General features: G+C 34.7%; 1 protein-coding gene across 8 annotated transcripts in view; it reads left to right on the top strand.

The window, feature by feature from the left end:
* Nucleotides 1-20,486, top strand: part of RALGAPA1 (Ral GTPase activating protein catalytic subunit alpha 1) — a 220,725-nt gene that overhangs the window by 144,300 nt on the left and 55,939 nt on the right. For all 8 annotated transcript variants that reach the window (XM_027111074.1, XM_027111075.1, XM_027111082.1 and 5 more), the window contains exons 31-34: nt 1,679-1,813; nt 2,781-2,964; nt 8,839-9,703; nt 12,180-12,251. In XM_027111074.1, the coding sequence (XP_026966875.1) occupies nt 1,679-1,813; nt 2,781-2,964; nt 8,839-9,703; nt 12,180-12,251 (1,256 nt within the window). The remainder of the gene's footprint in view (nt 1-1,678; nt 1,814-2,780; nt 2,965-8,838; nt 9,704-12,179; nt 12,252-20,486) is intronic.

The following is a 20,486-nucleotide window of genomic DNA, read 5'->3' as shown; positions in this document are numbered from 1 at the left end:
AGTAGTTTTTTATAGATGAAGACTGTCTGCATTTCTGTGGACAAGGTTGGTGGCTTGGGGTGGTTTATAAGATTCCTATTTCAAGAGCTCCCTCTTCTGGCAGTTTAACAAAGTATAGTGTTTTCATTGGATGACACTAAGGTGGGAGAGGAATTACAGAACCATCAGTTTTAAAAAATTGTAAAAATCTTGCAAGGTCTTAAATTTCTCTTTTCATTTTTCTTTTCACATTATGTTTTCCACAAGGTGTCTCTCCATTCCCTTTTAACATTTTTCTCCCCCAAAGTATTACCTTTCCTGCAGTACTTTTAAATACTTTCCTTCTACTCAGTACTCTATCTACCAGTACATGTTTTTCATTATTCTCACACTTAGGGTAGACCTTTTTTGGGGGGCTTGGTTTTTTGGTTTGTACCTGGTTTCCTTCTCTCTTTTACAGCTTACCCAAACTACCCTCACTCTTCATGAGAGCTTGCAGTGGGAGAATGGGTAAAAGCTTGTTGGATTTGCTGTGTGTATTTTCTACTCACAGATAATTGAATTTTGAATGTTCTGTTTTCTGGTTATACTGAGGATGTGGGTTTTGTGATATTTTATTGGTTCTTTTTGTTCTTTATTGTTCTTCTGGAGGGTGTGTTGTGAGATTTAGGCCAGCATTACTCTTTGAGTTGGAGAGTTGGTCTTTGATTCTAAAGATCAGTGTATCTCTTATTGCTACTTGATTGACACTTTTATGGTACTAATTGTGATTCTTTATTCAATAAAATGGACCACGTAGATACTGCTGTTTTACTCTACATTTTAGGTAACAGTGTTTTGTTTATAACATCCATCAGTTTAAACGTGTCCAGTAGAAAAATTCATTTAATGTAATTAGTAAGAGTATCAGAAAATGGTTAAGATAGTCTTTCTGGCAGGTTGCTCAGTGAGGTGTTAAATTAGAAAAGAAATGTGGAAATGATTATAATACATATGAACTAAAACCTTTCATTTGTGTTCCATTTCTTGTGCATTACGTAAGAATAGCTAATTGATGTCTGTTGTCTTTTAAGCTCAGTGTTTTTATGTTTGTTTAAAAATAATTTGGGGACTTTCCTGGTGATGCAGTGGTTAAGAATCCGCCTACCAATGCAGGGGACACGGGTTCAATCACTGGTCTGGGAAGATCCCACGTGCCATGGAGCAACTAAGCTCATGTGCCACAACTACTGAGCCTGTGCTCTAGAGCCCGCGAGTCACAACTACTGAAGCCCACGCACCTAGAGCCCGTGTTCCACAACAAGAGAAGCCACTGCAATGAGAAGCCCACGTACCACAACGAAGAGTAGCCCCCACTCGCCGCAACTAGAGAAAGCCTGTGTGCAGCAATGAAGACCCAACGCAGCCAAAAATTAATCAATTAATTAAAAAATAATAATAATTTTAATGTTCCTGTTTTTATTATGCTTAAGGTTTCATTGTGCTTGCTTGCCCTAAAATATAAGGGAGAAACCCACAGTAATGTTCATATACATCTTAAAATCATTTAGGTCTAGGTAAATATTAATGGTGGAACTTAGTTGATAGTTCCTGAAATACATTTTGGAAAACGAAAGATAAGTTGGTGAATTTCTGTTAAATTTTTAACTCTTATTTTATGAGTTTACAATAATAATGATCTTTTTTGTTGTTGTTTCAGTTGGTGGTATCCTTACTTCTGTGCCTTCTGGACTGGATCATGGCCTTACCTCTAAAGACACTGCTCCAACCAGTCCATGCAACAGGAGCAGAAAATGATAAAATAGAAAAATCTGTCCTCAACTGTATTTATAAGGTAAACTTCTTTGCTTTATTATTTATTTGGTAACCAAGGGTTTTTAAAACCTAAAGAAATAACATTTCTTAGTATTACATTTTCATTGTTTTATAGCTAGGTATTTATTTTTAATAAATTTATTTTTGGGTGCATTGGGTCTTCCTTGCTGTGCTTGGGCGTTCTCTAGTTACGGCAAGTGGGGGCTACTCTTAGCTGCGGTGCGTGGACTTCTCATTGTGGTGGCTTCTCTTGTTGCAGAGCACGGGCTCTAGGCGCACGGACTTCAGTAGTTGTGGCACATGGGCTCAGTATTTGTCGCTTGCGGGCTCTAGAGTGCAGGCTCAGTAGTTGTGGCTCACGGGCTTAGTTGCTCCGTGGCATGTGGGATCTTCCCGGACCAGGGGTTGAACCCGTGTCCCCTGCATTGGCAGGCAGATTCTTTTTATTATTATTATTATTTTTTATTTACTTTTTTTGCGATACACGGGCCTCTCACTGTTGTGGCCTCTCCCGTTGCGGAGCACAGGCTCCGGACGCGCAGGCTCAGTGGCCATGGCTTATGGGCCCACCCGCTCCACGGCATGCGGGATCTTCCCGGACCAGAGCACTAACCCGTGTCCCTTGCATCGGCAGGCGGACTCTCAACCACTGCGCCACCAGGGAAACTCTGAGCTAGGTGTTTTCTAAGAACATAGATTTATCTTATGGTACTAGGGATAATTAAAAAGTACTTCTTACAAGACACTATTGTTTCATTGCAAAATTTTGAAAGAAGTCTTTGTTGAATATGAGAATCGTTAGTTAAATTTTGCTCATTCTTCTTTTTTAGATTAAATTTTACCTTGATTGAAGAGCTAAGTGTTTAAATATTTAAAATTTTTGTCAAGTACTTGTATTAGCAGTTGACTTGTTTTCTCCTTTTTCTTTATGTATTTATTTTCACTTAAAAGGAAAACTTGGTATGTTTTTTCCCCTGTATTTTCAGGTATTACATGGGTGTGTTTATGGATCTCAGTGTTTTAGCAATCCAAGGTATTTTCCATTAAGCCTCTCTGATTTGGCATCTGTAGATTATGATCCTTTTATGCATTTGGAAAGCCTAAAAGAGCCTGAACCTCTGCACTCTCCTGATTCGGAACGATCTTCTAAACTCCAGCCAGTAACAGAAGGTAAAATGAATTCTGTTCAGGACAGTATTGTTGCTTGGGTTCTCCCAAGGTATGATTTGAGGCCTGGGTAGAAATACTGGAGGATAATATATCTTACTTGGTAATTGTTTACCTTGACATGTACGTTATAGCTAAGTTCATTTTTAGTTTAAGAAACAACTTCAGATACACAATTCCTAAGATTATATGTGATGACATTCCCTTTATACTTCTGAGTTATTCTGATAAGTTTTTTAACCACATTGTTTTTACATTCAGAGAGTTTACTCTCTGATAAAAGGGAAAGATATAAACAAGTAACCTTATGATATGAGTACATATTAAAACAAAAGTACATTCAAGATACAGGGGTAGCCCAGAGGAACCCAGCAATTACTGAAGGGTTTTAAGGAGGTGATATACATCAGGGGTCCCCAACCCCCAGGCCACGGACTGGTACTGGTCTGCGGCCTGTTAGGAACTGGGCCGCAGAGCAGGAGGTGAGCAGCGGGCAAGCACGTGAAGCTTCATCTGCCGCTCCCCATTGCTCCCATTACCGCCTGAAGCATCCCTCCACACCCCACCCCCCATCCACGGGAAAGTTCTTTCACGAAACTGGTCCCTGGTGCCAGAAAGGTTGGGGCCCACTGATATACATGATAAAATTAGTATTAAGAGCACTTTGATAGTAGTATTTTATAGGCGTCAGCAAACTATGGCCCATGCCTGCCACCTGTTTCTATAAAGAAAGTTTTATTGAGACACATGCATGCTCTTCATTTGTGTGTCATTATGGCTGCTTTTGTGTAGTAATAGTAGTGTTGAGTAGTTGGGACAGAGATAGCATGGCCCATAAAGCTGAAGATAATTTACTCTCTGTCCCCTTGCAGAAAAAGTTTGCTGATCTCTAGTATGTTAGATTGATTTTAGGGTGGTTAACTCAGGATCAGAGAGACCAATCATGATGCTGTTGCAATAGGCCAAGCAAGAGTTGCTAAAGGGTTAAATTGGTTATATTTTCCCTAAACTAGACTAAGAATATGAGAAAGTTTAAAGGATTAGGAGGGAAAATCAGGATGGCAGTATTGGAAATGGTTTAGCTCAGAGTGCCTGTTGGATATTCATATGAAGAGATCTAGATCTAGTACAATTGATTGTACATGCAGATCTAGGTCTTAGCAGAGGGGTCTTTGTTAGGAATATGTATTTACATGGGTGTGTGTATTCTGAGAAGAAAAAGTTGGAAAGGAAGGAAAACCAGGAGAGAGTAGTTTCTCAGAAACAAAGAGAAGAGAAAGATTTTTTTAAAGACTGGCCAATGGTATTAAATGATAAAGATATCAAGTACAAAAAGACTGACAAATATATCTACTTTAGTTTCAGCAGAAAAGTAGGAGACAGAAGTGGATGGCTGTGGGTTGAAGAGCAAGCAGAAGTTAAGGAAGTAGAGCCATCTGTCAAAAGTGCTCTTTAAAAAGCTTGACTTTTTTATTTTAAAAAAGCAAAGAAAAATGATAAAACAATAGATAAGTTAAAAGATTATTCAGGATTAAAGGAGTTCTAAAGACAGTTAAACTCAATGATAAGCTGAGAAGGAAGTTAGTAAGGGGATCATTAATAGAGTGAAGTTCCTGAGAGGTGAGCTGGAAAGATTAGGTGTTAATATTAGCCCTTCCTCTGCGACCAGAAAGAAGAAGGTGGAAGTAAATTAAGGGGACTGACAGAAGTTACTGAGGGCCCAGTAGAAAATGGAAACTGCAAAATTTTGGTTGCACCAGTCAACATTCAGTAAGGTGGACCTGGCAGATATACAAGGGAACAATGGCTTTCAGAATGTTGATATATGGTTTAGTTATAGAATCTAGGGTTGGCAAGGATTGAACTGATGCTAGGAAATGGGTAATAAGCTGGAAGAAAGTAGAGGTGATGCAGAAAGTAGATGTGGTTGTTAATAACAAATTAGAACAGTGATTCTCAGCCTTGGCTGCATATTACAATACTGATGTCTGGTCCCATCCATAGAGATTTTGATATATTGATCTGGGATTGCTGGGATTTTTAAAACCTTGCAGGTGATTAATATGCAGCCAAGGTTGAGAACCACAGAGCATATCAGTATGTTAGGACAGTGGTTTATTAAATGAGTTTTTAAGCAGTGGAACCTCTTCAAATAAATTTCACAAGGAAGTCCACTTTGTAAAACTTTTTAAAGTAGAGCTGCAGCAGGGATTGTGCTGACTTCTCTCCCATTCATCTGCAACAACCCTCTCCCAGGCTCTACAAAACAAAATTGGGAAATCACTAGACTAGGAGGTTGTGGTCAAAGAGTAAACTATCAAGGAAGAGTTTGATTTTTAAAGGCAGAATAGTTATAAATGATTAAAACATTTAGGATGTGGCGGTGGTAATGGATTGATGACATAGAATGCAAGTGAAGATATAAAGTTACACATCAAGGAAACAGGGCTAGGGTTTTGGGTTGATCACAAATAGCTGATAATTTGTCTAGAACACATATATACAAGTGAAATAGGAATATAGGAAAAATAATTCAGACAATAATTGATACAGGTGACGTAATTATTTCTTTAGATTTGGCATAGTACAATACAGTGTTTTTTTTACTTAAGGACAAAGTTATATGAAAATATTCTTTGCTTTTTGCATTTTTAAAGGTGTAAAATGATAAAGTTTGATTCAGGGCAGGATAGTGTATTTCTTAAACGGTGAAATAAATAGTTTACTTATGTAAAGGGAAGTTTTAATGTATTTCATGCAAATTTACTGTGCCATTAACAGTCACTGTAAAAGACAGAAAGGTGTAAAGGTTTTAAACAGATGAGCTTTATATTGATACCAAATACTCTGTAGGGTGCTATTCTCTAAATGTATTAAAGTTGTTCCCTTTGGACTTTCTTAAAGGTATTAAGGACCAGATAAATGCAGAACCTTTTAGGAACAGCTGTGAGCTAGCAGCAGGTGATTCTGTGGTCTGTAGTGACTACATGCTGTGGGGTTTTTTTAATGTGGCAGAAATGGCTAATCATTGTGCCCTTGTCTAAGGCATGCTTCATCATCTTCAAGTACTTTTTTGGCCAAAGATTTCTAAACATAGAGTGTCCCTAATAAGCTCAGTATTGGATTGAACAAGTCTGATTTGAGAATTATTGGCAGGAGTAGCTGTAATTATTAAATTTACTAAAGAATAAAGCAAGGTAGTGAAGTTGGCTTTTTGTCAAATGGCAGTAGTCTTATTAGCAAAAAGTCATCATTTGCAGGGTCAGAGTGAAAGGAGGCTCCAAAGAATTCATTCTGTCTTAATTATAGTTTCACCTATACATATTATGCAAAGCTCATATTTAAAGCATTTGCCAAAATTAACTTCCTCTGCATGTTCTATTACAGTGCAGTGAATTTCAGCAGCTTTTTATGTCTTGCTGCTTTTGTATGCCATGATAATCAGTAATTACGGGTTTGCTGCAAATGCTGTAGGGTTTGTTTAATCTGACAATATGAAAAGACAACCTTGAATAGACTTTTTTAAATGAATGCTAGTTACACAAAGCCTTAGAAGCATCGATATCTTCATTTTGCATTTTCTCACAAGGCTGGTTATTTTAGAATTTCATTTTGAATTTCTACATTAGAGAATTTCATATGTTTCTTTATATCTAAGCTATATAGAAGAAAGATGTGTATGTTCTGTAGCTTACGATGCAAAAATAAATCCAAATAAACCTAACTGCCAAATTAACAAGTTGAGAGGTTTCTATCCCTTTATATAAATATATATATATATATCTCCTGAATTTGGAGAAGCAGCTTAGGAAAGAAAATGCTTCTACCTACTTCTGAAATCTTAATTTATTTTTTAAGTGTAATCAGTGAATTTCTGTGAACCCTCAAGTGCAAAATGAGAAGTATTGGCTAGATTATCTGCAAGGCCTCTTACAGTGTGAACACTCATTAAAATCTAAGTTATAATTAGAGAAGCAAAAGCAGGCACTAGATTCAAATCACCCCTCTGTTTCTCATCATTCAGTGGCATATCTTTTTACTTTACCATAATAGGTCTTGAAAATGTAGGATTGAGTTAAGGTTAATCATTTAGTGTTGTTATCTAGTGTTGAATAGCTCATTTTCAGAGCTAGCCATACTATCATCAAAGAACAGCTCAATGTAATTGGAACCTTTTAAGTAAACTGAAAATGTTTATATATACTTGTATGTAAAATAAAACTTGATTATGGAAGATTAAAAGTTTGACACTCAGTAACATTTCAAAATCAACCAAAGTCCACAGAAAACTGTTCTTTTTTAGAGTTGGAATAATGGAGAAGATGTTATTGGTATTAATGGCATAGCAGCTGATTTGTTGCTGACTCTTTGCCTGTACCCAGTGGTGTCGATTCTGAATCTTGAGGGCTACAACCTCGAAAATATAACATTGTTCTTCTTTCTTGCCTCTTTTTAAGTAATCATATCAGCAGTGCACAACCTAGTTCCCTTATAAACTTTCTAAAGTTGAGTTTATTGAGGTATAATTTACATGAAATAAAATTTATCTTCCTTTGATGTGAGAATTTTACTATATATTGATTGTGTTGGTGGTTATACAATTCTATATAGTTACTGAAATTCATCACAAAGTACACTCGAAATTAAGGAATTTATTTTATGTAGGTAATACTTTGATCATCAGGACATTTTCAAATCTATATTTATTCTGGTAGCTAGGCCATAGTATTCCCAAATGATTAACTTTCAGAATATAACAATGCTCAGACAATATCACTGTGGTAGAACAATACAGAGACATGATTATTCTGTAACCTTGTATATAAGACAGACAAGAACACTATCAACACACACAAACACACAACTGAACGCCCTCTTCTAACATGAATGATTAGTACGTCTTTACTAATGACAACTCTCCTCCCACCTCCTAGATGAAAAGTATCAAGTTAACCCAGTTGTCCCCACTTCCTGACACCACTCATTACATAAGTGGCTTCCACATCAACCCTCTATAGAATCACACTGGCAGTCTTTGGCTAGTGGGCTTGGACAAGTTATTGTCTATCTGTACTTCCTCCTTTCTCCCTTTACTCTCTTTCTGTATTCTTTGTCTTCCTTCCACCCTCCCCTCCTTTTTCTCCTCCTTCAGGTCGTGACATTAGGCACCTTGCCTCTTCAGGCCTCTTACTACTATATTCTTTGAGCTTTCTCTTTTTACCATTTCCTATGTTTGTTTGTTTTTAAGTTACTCATATAGATATGCTCCTGATCTCTTTAATGCCTTAGAAAAATAAGCAGGCCATAAAATATTTTTTCCTTTAAAATAAAGTTTCCTTGGCATATGCTGGCTACACTGACTCACTATTTAAATTGATCCTGACTCCTAAAGTTTAGTGAAAGATCACTTTTTTCTGACACTTTTACATCATCCATAAAAGCCGTAATTAAATGCCATTTAAGGCATGCTGCAAACTATGTTTCTGAATCTCCTCATAATATAAGAAACTTAACAGTTGGATTTCATTGACTTTTTAATCTGGGTGCTAAGTGATTTCAAGTGATTTATAACACTTTTGAACCTTCTTTGAAGGTATGATGTACATTTAAGAGCCTTAGTTTAAATTATGAATCCATAAGCAAAATTTTCAAAGACGGCTTTCTTATAAAAATGAACAAAACTTCATCAAAGAACAGTTTTCTTCTTCGTTATCATTCTTGTAGTACATACTCTAAATTGAAAATATTAACTCAAATATTTGAATGTGATTTTGATAATGTGATGGAATCCCCGTTTGTTGTCTAATGTTTCATTCTTATATGACTTCCTAGGAAGCAGCAGTATTCCCACTCACTTATTATATTCTTTATTTCTAGTGAAAACTCAAATGCAACAAGGATTAATCTCTATAGCTGCCCGCACTGTTATTACACATCTGGTAAATCACTTGGGCCATTATCCAATGAGTGGTGGTCCTGCTATGTTAACAAGTCAGGTGTGTGAAAATCACGACAATCATTACAGTGAAAGCACTGAACTTTCTCCTGAACTCTTTGAGAGTCCAAATATTCAGTTCTTTGTGTTGAACAATACAACCTTAGTGTCCTGTATCCAGATCAGATCTGAAGAGAGTATACCTGGAGGAGGTTTATCTGCTGGCCTTGCATCAGCCAATTCAAATGTCAGGATTATAGTACGTGATCTTTCTGGAAAATATTCATGGGATTCTGCCATCCTGTATGGACCACCTCTTGTAAGTGGTTTGTCAGAACCTACATCTCTTATACTTTCATTGTCTCACCAAGAGAAGCCAGAAGAGCCTTCTACATCTCATGAATGCTTAGAAGATATAACAGTTAAAGATGGGGTTTCCCTCCAGTTTAGAAGAAGATTTAGAGAAACTGTACCAACTTGGGATACAATAAGAGATGAAGAAGATGTTCTTGACGAGCTTTTGCAGTATTTAGGTGTAACTAGTCCTGAATGCTTACAGAGGACTGGAGTCTCACTTAATATTCCTGCTCCACAGCCTGTGTGCATTTCTGAAAAACAGGAAAATGATGTTATTAACGCTATCCTTAAGCAGCATACAGAGGAAAAAGAATTTGTTGAGAAACACTTTAATGACTTAAACATGAAAGCTGTGGAGCAAGATGAACCAACACCTCAGAAACCTCAGTCAGCATTTTATTATTGCAGATTGCTTCTTAGTATATTGGGAATGAATTCCTGGGACAAAAGGTAAGAATAAAGGAGAAATTTTTCCTTTTTTAAAAAAATATTAGTCTTATTCATCTTATGATCAGCATTTTAGTCTCTGTTGTTTCCCTCGCTAAATTTTACCTACCAATTAGTTCTTTGACCAGTGGGCAGATTTTCTTTTTTTTCTTTTTTTTCTTTTTTTTTTGCGTCTACTGAGTCATAATCAGGTTTCAAGGGAATAAAAAGATAACTTAATGTAATAAATTAACTTTAACATTTTCATAATGACTAGTATAACTATCTGACTTAGAACTCATAGCTCATACAATTGAAAAAAATCTTGTTTTTTCCAACCTTCATGTAAGCTAATAGGAAAAACTGTTTTTTCTTGTAACACTTCTAACACCAAATGTGTGAGTTTTCCACACCAAGCAGTTTCAACAATACCTGGAGTCAGCACAGGCAAGTTAAGGTCTCAGACCAACAAGACTGCCCCCCACTTTAGACATCAATTGCAGGTCTGGGTCACCCATACTTCTGGGCAACTGGCTGTAAATCAGAGGTTCCTACAACCCCCTTCTTGGGTATGAAAATTAACTATAATGATTCGTAAAACATTTACTTACATTTATCAGTTTATTACAAAAGATAGTTAAAGAATACAGATGAACAGCCAGGTGAAGAGGGACATAGGGTAAAGTCTGGAAGGATTCCAAGTGTGGAAATTTCTGTCCCTATGGAGTTGCAGTGTGCCACCCTCCCAGCACCCTGAATGTGTTCACCAACCTGGAAGCTCTCCAAATCCCATAATTTAGGGATTTTCACGGAGGTCTTATCATGTAGGCATGATTGATTATTAACTCAGTCTCCAGTTCCTCTCTCTCCCCAGAGGTGGAGCTGAAAGTTTCAAGATCCTAATCATGGCTTGCTCTTTCTGGTGATGAGGCACCATCCTGAAGTTATCCGGGACACCACCAAGAGTCACCTTATTAGAACAAAAGATGCTCTTATTACCCAGGAAATTCCAAAGGTTTTAGGAGGTCGTGTAAGACTCTCCTGTTACCTCCAGCACTCAGGAAATTACAACGGTTTTAGGACCTCTGTGTCAGGAACTGGGGACACAGCCCAAATGTATATTTCTTATTATGGCACATAAGCGTAACTTTTTTTTTAGACAAACAGCGATATGATCATTTCTTGTTTGTATCAGAGAAATTAACTCAGGATTTAGCATCAAATCAAGAAAAGAATCTGGATTTCATTTTTTTAAATTTTGTTTTCTCTTATGCATATTGCAAAACCTCATTGAAAACTTGCAATATACACACACAGTTTTGAAGTAAGTTAAGTAGGAGTTAAATGAAAAGGCATGAGACTTAAAGCAAAAGATCCAGGTTAGAGTCACTTAAACTTTGAGCCTCGGGTTACAGTCTGCAAATTGAGGAAATAACTCCTACCTCACATGATGGTAAGAATTAAATTAGATAATGTACATAAAATACTAAAATTGTACACTAGTGTAAAGCATTATTAATATTTTTAAATATTAAAAATATTTTAAAATTTATCTTTAAAATTGATTTTTAAAATTTCTATGATACTAAAAGCTATAGGGAAGTGGAAGAAGAAGCATTATTGAATGTATTGTTTTTGTTCAGTTTGTAGTAGAAGGGGAGCTCAGATATCACTGGATGAATAAATCTTAAAGTAATTCAAATGCATGTGAAGCACTGAATTGGAATTCTACTTGCTTACCTAGTGTTTATAATCTTACTTGGTTTAAACCCTTCCATTTATTAGAAGGGCGTATCCTCTGCCTTATGGGAAAGCCATGTTATATCAGGAAAACAATTTGCCTTATGGTATGTCCACATACAGGTAGTTGCCACTAATATAAATTCATTCTACTCTCTTTTGCTGTAGAATGGTCCATACATTGTCTCTTGAGAAAAATTAAAGATGGGAAGCTATATTTTACCACAGCAAGCATTGATTTCATGAATATAATTTATACATAATTTAGCACCTATGTAATGTATTTGGTAAAATTTACATACTGCTTTGTAGTGTAGAAAAATACATATAATGTAAAACAAGAAAAACAAATTCCATCTGGATTACACATCCTTATTTGGTAATGATTTAGATTTTGTGAATATTTTATTTCTCATGAGGAACAACTTTCTCACATATTTTTATGAAACTCTTGAGAAGGAACCTGTAAGTATTTTTATCCATTTTCCTGAATATGAGTTTGGGAAACTCACAGCATCTGCAAGGAAACATTTAAGTGGCCAGTAGATTATGATCCACTAGCAGAAATGTATGAGGGCCTGGGTAGAAATAATGACATATATTCTTTACATTTTTTTTAGGGTCTGTTCTCCTTTGTGTTAGAAGTATGAAAAGGCAAGAAAAGTATAAGAGTTGCATGAGTAGACTGGAAAGTATTTCCAGAACTGTCATGTCATTCACTGCAAACGTGATGAAAATGTTTATAAATCTCTCTATTTAGGAGGAGCTTTCATCTCCTGAAGAAAAATGAAAAACTACTTAGAGAACTTAGGAACTTGGACTCAAGACAGTGGTAAGTTGTTGGGAAATTTTCAGGTTTATCTCTGTCACCTGTCAGCTATTTCTCTGTTCGTGTGTGAATAATACTGTATTGTTGAATTATAACTTTCTGAGCAGAAACTGTTTTTCATTTATATATACCTTAGAAATACCATTTTTAGAAAAACGTACAGCTGCATTTAAATGTTTGGTATCTTTGGATTGTTTATAAATAATAAACACTTGACTGGTGTTTTATACTTTTGTCTTCAGTTTTTCGCTTTTCCTGTTCCCACAGTCAGTTTGTCCACCCAGCTCTGATTCCGCTTACCTTTCTGTTCAGCAAACTTACATATTGTCAACCATTTTTAAAATGCCTTATCTTGCACCCTCAAAACTGTTCTTCTGCTTAAGTATATATATACACACATATATATGTGTGTGTGTATATATATATTTCCATAACCAGTTCTCTAATTAGAATCATTCCTAACGACTGCTTTCTCTACTCCTGGGCAGCAGTATATTACCAGAGAAAATTATCAAACCAGTGTGATATAGTTACTGTATATTCATGCACCTTTACTTCAACAATGCCATCTCTGCTGTTTGGCAAATTTTTTATCCCTTGTTCACTTTTACTTTACTTCTCAGAGTAATTGTTATAAACCACTTCTTTGTTCCTCAAGCCTAGCATTATAGTCAAAAGGTCATCTCTACTCTAACCTCGTAAGAATTCACTTCAAAGGTTTGACCTATGTGAAAAGACAATCTGCTAGAACAGTAGTTCTTAACCTTTCTTCTTCCTCCACACATTCACATTTTAACACAGGTTAGTCACATATGTTCATTAATTAAATCCAGTGATTCTGACAATTGGGAAACTAGTTTGTAACAAGCCATTCACCCTGCCATCACTATTCTACAGGAATGCAAAGTGAAGATGATTCAGACCTTTCCCACATCAAAACAAATAGGCCTTACATCTTCGTCTTTTAAAATTTTCTGTATTGAGCCATCTTCTCTTGCTCACTTTCCGCATCAGAAAAGCCTTTTTTTCTTTATATACTTCTGCTTCCTACTTTCTCAGCCTGGCGTAGGATCTTCAAGAAGTTATCCCTTCTTTATCTTGTATTTCTACTTACTTCTCTTATCATAAGCATGTTTGTTATCTGCCTTTAAAACAAAACAAAACAAAACTTTCCTCAGTTACTATCCTTTCAAGCTATAGTACATCCCTTTCATGCCTTTTACTACCAAATTTATAGAAAAATATAATTTTTTATTCATTTCCTGTCATTCCTAACTGGTTTTTGTTGTTTTTAGCTTTTCTCAGAATAATTTTTGTAAATAATGTATAATTTCTTTGATTATAGAAAATATAAAACAAAAATAAAACTATTGTTATTCATAAGACTTGTTAGCATTTCTTTATATATTTTCAGTCTTTCTTTTTGATAGACATATGTATGATTTTTGTTTGTTTTACAAAACCGGAATTATAGTAATGTATAGTAAGTTATGTCTTTTAAAAAACTATATTAGCATTTTCTCAGCCATTTTGATATTCTTCAAAAAAAAATTCTATGGCACCAAGTTCGATGATTTTTGGACATTTGAGTTGTTTTTAATTTCTTGCCCTAGAATAGATTCCTAGAAATAGAATTATTAGGTCAAAGCATAAGGACTTATTTAAGGCCATATATAAAATTGCTTTCCATTAAGTACTGATTTCTAATCCTACCAATGTTGTATAACTTCAGCCTGTCCAGCAAAAGATATTGATGACATTTTCTTAACCTTTATAATTTGAGGGGCAAATCATGGTATCTCGTTAATTTATAGTTTTTAATTACTAGTGAAGTTAATATTTTTCATATATTTGTAAAAAATTTCTAAATTCTCTCTTAGTGTCCTTTTTCTATTTTTCTATTTAGGAATTTTTCTTAATTGTAAGAGCTCTTTTACGTATGTGTATGTGTTAAGGATTAACTTTTGTATTTATTGTGGGAGCTCTCCTAGTTTGTCGTTTGGCTTTCAGTTTTCAACTATAGGTTGTTTAACAACCCATTTTTATGTAGTAATTATATCTCTCAATCTTTTTGTTTTTAATTTCTTCAATTGTTTGCTGTGCTTAGAGAGTTCTATCTTGAAATCAATTAAACATTGTTACATTTCCTTCTAGATTTTTAAGTATTTGGTTAGAGTGGTAATTATTTTATATTTAATTATTTATTCCTTCTGGAATGCATTTTGATTTATGGAATGAGAAATGGAACCACCTTGAATGTTGGAAAATAGTCTATTTCTATAATTTGTTAAATAATCCATATCTTTCCCATTGATTTGATATTGTTTTCATCAAATATTAAGCTGTTTCAAAGCTATCTGTTCATTTCTATTGATTGGTCTGTCAATTTTGTGGAGATGTTACTGTTTAATTTATTGTAGCTTAATAATGTAGTATCTGATAGGCTCAGTCTTCTTCCGCACCCCACCCACACACATTCTTCTTTTCTTAGATGTTCTCACCTGTTTTGTCTTCCAGAAACATGTTATTGATTAGAATTATGCTGTTGTTTTCCAGAAAAAGAAATCCCATTGCTATTTTGATTTGATTTGCAATAAAACTTTCCTATGGGAAGAATAAACACATTTATTATCATCATTCTTCCCATTCACAATCATGGAGTGTTTTTTTATTTATTCTGATACCCAGACATTACCTTTAGGGGTGTTTTACTTTTGTGTTGCTATTCTGAGTAGAATCTTCCCCCCATTATATTTTGTATCTAGGTACTTTAATGAATTCTGTCGTTTTTTTTTTTTTAATAAATTTATTTATTTATTTTTGGTTGCATTGGGTCTTTGTTGCTGTGCGCAGGCTTTCTCTAGTTGTGGCGAGTTGGGCTAGTCTTCCTTGCGGTGCACGGGCTTCTCATTGCGGTGGCTTCTCTTGTTGCGGAGCACGGGCTCTAGGTGCACAGGCTTCAGTAGTTGTGGCGCATGGGCTTAGTTGCTCCATGGCATGGACCAAAGCTCGAACCCGTGTCCCCTGCATTGACAGGCAGATTCTTTTTTTTTGATTAAATATACTAATTTTATTATTTCAATTTTATTTTAAGTCGTATTTCTCTTTTTTTTTTTTCTTTTTTCTTATTCCCCCCCCCCTTTTTAAACATCTTTATTGGAGTATAATTACAATGGTGTGTTAGTCTCTGCTTTATAACAGAGTGCATCACTATACGTATACATATGTCCCCATAGCTCCTCCCTCTTGCGTCTCCCTCACATCCTCCCTATCACACCCCTCTACGTGGTCACAAAGCACTGAGCTGATCTCTGGCAGGCAGATTCTTAACCACTGCGCCACCAGGGAAGTCCCTCTCTTGTTGATTTTAACCATTTTATAGTTGTCTCACTCTTAGGATTTGCTTAGTTATATAATCGTTTTCTGCAAGTCATCTCCTTTCGAAAAGTTATGCCATTATTTTCTTATATCATCATGTCTGATTGTACTGACTAAAACCGGCACTACAGTGTTAAATAGTTATAGGAAGAGTGGTCATCCTTGTCTTTTCTGCTTTTAATGGAAATGACTCTTCTGTTTCATACTTAAGTAAAATATTGGTTGTTACGTTTGAAATAGATCATTTTTATCATTCTGAGAAGGTAGCCTGTTTTCTAGCAGATTTCATAAAGAAAGGTAGTTAAATGTTATCAGAATCCTTTTCAGCATCTATTCAGGTTTTTATATATTTTTATATTCAGCTTTTGCTTTCTTAACTAGTTGATGTATATTAACTAGACTGCTAATATTAAATAATTCTTGCATTCTTGGGATGAACCTTACTGGATCCTTTGACTTCCTCTTGGGTTAAATTTATTAGAATTTCATTTTTAATTAGGGCATGGTTCATCTGTTAGAATATTTTATAGTTAATTTTTTGCCTGTTCTAATGTTTTCAAAATTAACATTACAGCCAGATTCATAAAATGAATATTATCTATTTGAAAATTTGGAAGAATTAGTAGAATTTCGAATTATTTCCATTTGTTTCATCATTACTAGTCTTTTCAGTTTTTCTTTTACCTCTTAGGTCAATTTCAGGGCTTTTTTTTTTTTTTTTTTTATAAAACTCAACTTCACTGAGATTTCAAAAGATACTTAGTAGAGATTCATACATGGTGTCATAATTCTCTGCTGCATTCCTTTTCTCAGTTTTATAGGGCTTTTCTTTTATATATATATATATATATATATATATATATATATATATATAATTAATTTCTGTATTCCCATGTCATCCCTTCAACATTTTTTTTTTGCCCTCTAGCTGTTTTGAGATATAATTGACATATAACATCGTGTAAGTTTAAGGTTTAAACGTAATGATTTTTATATATTGCAAAATGATTACCACAACGTTAGTTACTACATCATCACTTCACTTAGTTACAGTTTTTGTCGTGAGAACTGTAAAAATCCATTCATAGCAACTTTCAAATATACAATACAGTATTGTTAACTATAGTAACTGTAATGTACATTACACCCCCAAACTTTTTCATCCTATAGCTGGAAATTTGTACCCTTTGACCCCCTTTACCCATCCTCCGCCCAATCTGATCTCAGTTTCTGTGAATCTAGATTTTTTAGATTTCACATATAAGTGAGAACATGCAATATTTGTCTTTCTCTGTCTGACTTATTTCTCTTAGCATAATGCCCTCAGGGTTCAACCATGTTGTCACAAATGCCAGGATTTCCTTCTTTTTTATGGTTGAATCCCATTGTAAATACCACATTTTCTTAATCCATTCATCCATCGGTGGACACTTAGATTGTTTCCATACCTTGGCTGTTGTAAATAATGCTTCTGTGAACACAGGGGTGCAGATATCTTTTCCAGTTAGTATTTTCATTTCCTTTGGATTTATTCCCAGAAGTGAGATTGCCAGATCACGTGGTAGTTCTATTTTTAATTTTTTGAGGACCCTCCATACTTTTTACAGAGTTGACTGCACCAGTTTACATTCCCACCAACAGTGCACGGGGGTTACCTTTTCTCCACATCCCCTCCAACACTTATCGCTTGTCTTTTTGATAATAGCCATTCTACTGGGTGTGAGGTGATATTGCAGTGTGGTTTTTCATTTCCATTTTCCTGATGACTAGTGATGTTAAGTACTTTTTCATGTACTTCTTGGCCATTTGAATATCATTTTTAGAAAAATGTCTATTCATGTCCTTTGCCCATTTTTTAATTGTATTATAAGTGTTTTATTGCAATTGAGTTGTATGAGTTTCTTACATTATCAGAAATGTAATTTGCAAATATTTTCTTCCACTCTGTCAGTTACCTTTTTATTTTGTTTATCCTTTCTTTTGCTGTGCAGCTTTTTAGTTTGATGTGATTCCACTTGTTTATTTTTGTTTTTGTTTTGCTTTTGTTGCTTGAGCTTTGGGTGTTATATCCATAAAATCATAGACAAGACCAATGTCCAGGAGCTTACCCTTTATTTTCATTTTAAGAGTTTTATGGTTTCAGGTCTTAGATTTAAGTCTTTAATCCATTTCAAGTTAATTTTTGTGAGTGGTGTAAGACAAGGGTCCAGTTTAATTCTTTTGCATGTGAATGTCCAGTTTTCCCAATAACATTTATTTCTCAATTGGTTTATCTTTTCAAAGAACCAACTGTTGGTTTGCTTCATATTTTCTATTTTCCTATTCTCTATTTTATTTATTTATGCTCTAATCTTTATTATTTCCCCTTTTCTGCTAACCTTGGGATTAGTTTATCCTACTTTTTCTAGTTCCTTTAGGTATAAAGTTAAGCTGTTTATTTGAGATCTTTCTTTTTCTTAATGTACGTGTTTATCATTACAAACTTCCCTCTTGGAACTTGCTATACGTCACACTTTCAGTGTGTATTTCTATTTTTGTTTGTCTCAAGATCTTTTTTAAATTTCCCTTTTGATTTCTTCTATCATCCATTGGTTGTTCAGGAGTATGTCGTTTAATTTCTATGTGTCTGTGAACTTTCTGGCTTTTCTCTTGTTACTGATTTCTATTTTAATTCCATTGTGTTTGGAAAAAATGCTTGATATAATTTCTAGCTTCTTGAATTTGTTGAGACTTGTTTTGCATCCTAACACATTATCTATCCTAGAATATGTTCCATGTGCACTTGAAAAGAGTGTATATTCTGCTGCTGTTGGACAGAATGTTCTGTGTATGTCTGTTAGGTACATAGTGTTGTTCAAATCCACTGTTTCCTTTTTCAGTCTCTGTCTGGATAATCTGTACATTATTGAGAGTGGGATATTAAAACCCCCAACTATTACTGTATTGCTGTTTATTTCCTTTTCTATTAGTATTTGCTTTATATACAGCATACAGAACCTTTATACTTTTACTTCTTCCCTCACATTTTAGGTTATTGGTGTTACGATTTCCATCTTTTTTGTATTATGTATTAAATAACAAATTATTGTAATTATGGTTTCTTTTAAAATGATTTTTAACTTTTAAGCTATATTTGTAAGTGAATTATGCACCACCATTACAGTGGGCTTTTTTTTTCTGGATGCAAATAATCTACTTAATCTTTTCAGAGAAACAGTTTCTCATTTATCATATTCTATTATGTTCTGTTTTTTAACTCTTTAATTACTGTTATTTCTTGTTTATAAGCTTTATATTTTTCTTTTTCTTCTAGAATTGAATGTTATCTGTCTGAGTTTTATTCTTTATTATTTAACAATGAAATAGTCTTATGCTCTAAATTTTTTCTGAGTGTAGATCCTGTCCATTGTTTTAGTCTCAGCTTAAACATCATTTTTTCTGAAAGGCCTTTCCCTAAGCTACCGCTAACCCTTTACCTTCCTCCCCAGTTCCTTCCACCCTATGTTTGGATATCCTTCCATGGGCTTTCAGAGATCCCGATAACACTCTCCCGTCATAGTATTTATCACACTGTATTAATATTATTATTATTTCTTAGATATTCTTTCCAAGACCGTTATAAAATTAAAACCCTCTAAGTAGTCTCTGAGTTCTCATATCCTAATTCTTCCCCATAATAATTTATCTTTGGTACTAGATGATAGCAAAGTCATTGGGGGCACAAATCATACCTCTTTTGCTGTCTTGCTCACCATGTGTTCTCAGACCTCTACTGTTCTACTGAAACTATCCTTTTGAAGGTTAGTATCCTGACCACCATGTCTAAAGTTTTCTCCATCCTCTCCAGCCTCCTTGATTTATCTAATTAATTAAATTCAATTAATTTAATAGGCGCTTAAAAATTACAGCTGTTTTAGATTTACAAGATAATCAATTGCAAAATACAGAGCATTCCTACATACCCTCTTTCCCCCTATACATAGTTACCCCTATTATTTTTATCTTGTATCAGTATGGTACATTTGTTAAAATTGATGAGCCAATATTGATATATTATTATTAACTGAAGCTTATATTAGATTCACTCTTGGTGTTGTACATTGTATGAGTTTTTACAAATGTATAATGACATGTATACTCATTACAATATAATACCGAATAGTTTCTGCCCTAAAAACTCCTGAGTATTATATACCCTAAAAGTTCAGTACTGTTGTCTGTTCTCTCTTTAAAATGTTCTTCTCCCCTGGCTTCTAAAGTCATGTTAAATTACTTTGTTCTAAAGTAAAACTGTCTAAAGTAAAATTTTTATTTTATTCCTTAGTGACTTCCAAATGGCTGACCAAACTCTTTAGCCTAGATCTCAGGCCATACCAGCCAGTCTTGGCTATTTATGGTTTCTTTACATTACCTAATATTTTTCTACTTGGCTCCTGCTAAACTAGTTATTTCTAGTTTGTCTTCACTGGCTCATTTTCTGCTGCCTTCTCCCCTAACATAGTTTTCCTTCTCACTGGGATATCTCTCATATCTTCTCAACCCCATTCTTTTCTGCCCATGTACTCCTATCCCTTAATTGTCAGTCATGATTTTGTAGCTGCTTATTACAATTTTTTCCCTGCCTCCTTACTTCTGTTTCCAGGTCATCAGTTCTTTCCCAAGTAACATCCTCCTCCTAATTTTCTCCATTATATTTAGAAGTACCATTTCAGTGTCACCCACACTTGACCATTTCCTTTCCCTTGCCCTTACTGTTTATCATTATGTCAGTTCTTTCTTCTTATTATTTCTCACTTCTATCTCTTCTTTGCTTTTCCTACTCCCAACTTCTTGATTCATGTCCTTATTACTTCTTTCGGA

The sequence above is a fragment of the Aethalodelphis obliquidens genome, unplaced genomic scaffold (assembly GCF_003676395.1).
Source record: "Aethalodelphis obliquidens isolate GAN/ISIS:26980383/991018 unplaced genomic scaffold, ASM367639v1 scaffold10, whole genome shotgun sequence".
Lineage (NCBI taxonomy): Eukaryota > Metazoa > Chordata > Mammalia > Artiodactyla > Delphinidae > Aethalodelphis > Aethalodelphis obliquidens.
Note: the sequence above shows the minus strand (reverse complement) of the source record. Positions and strands in the feature narration are given on the sequence as shown.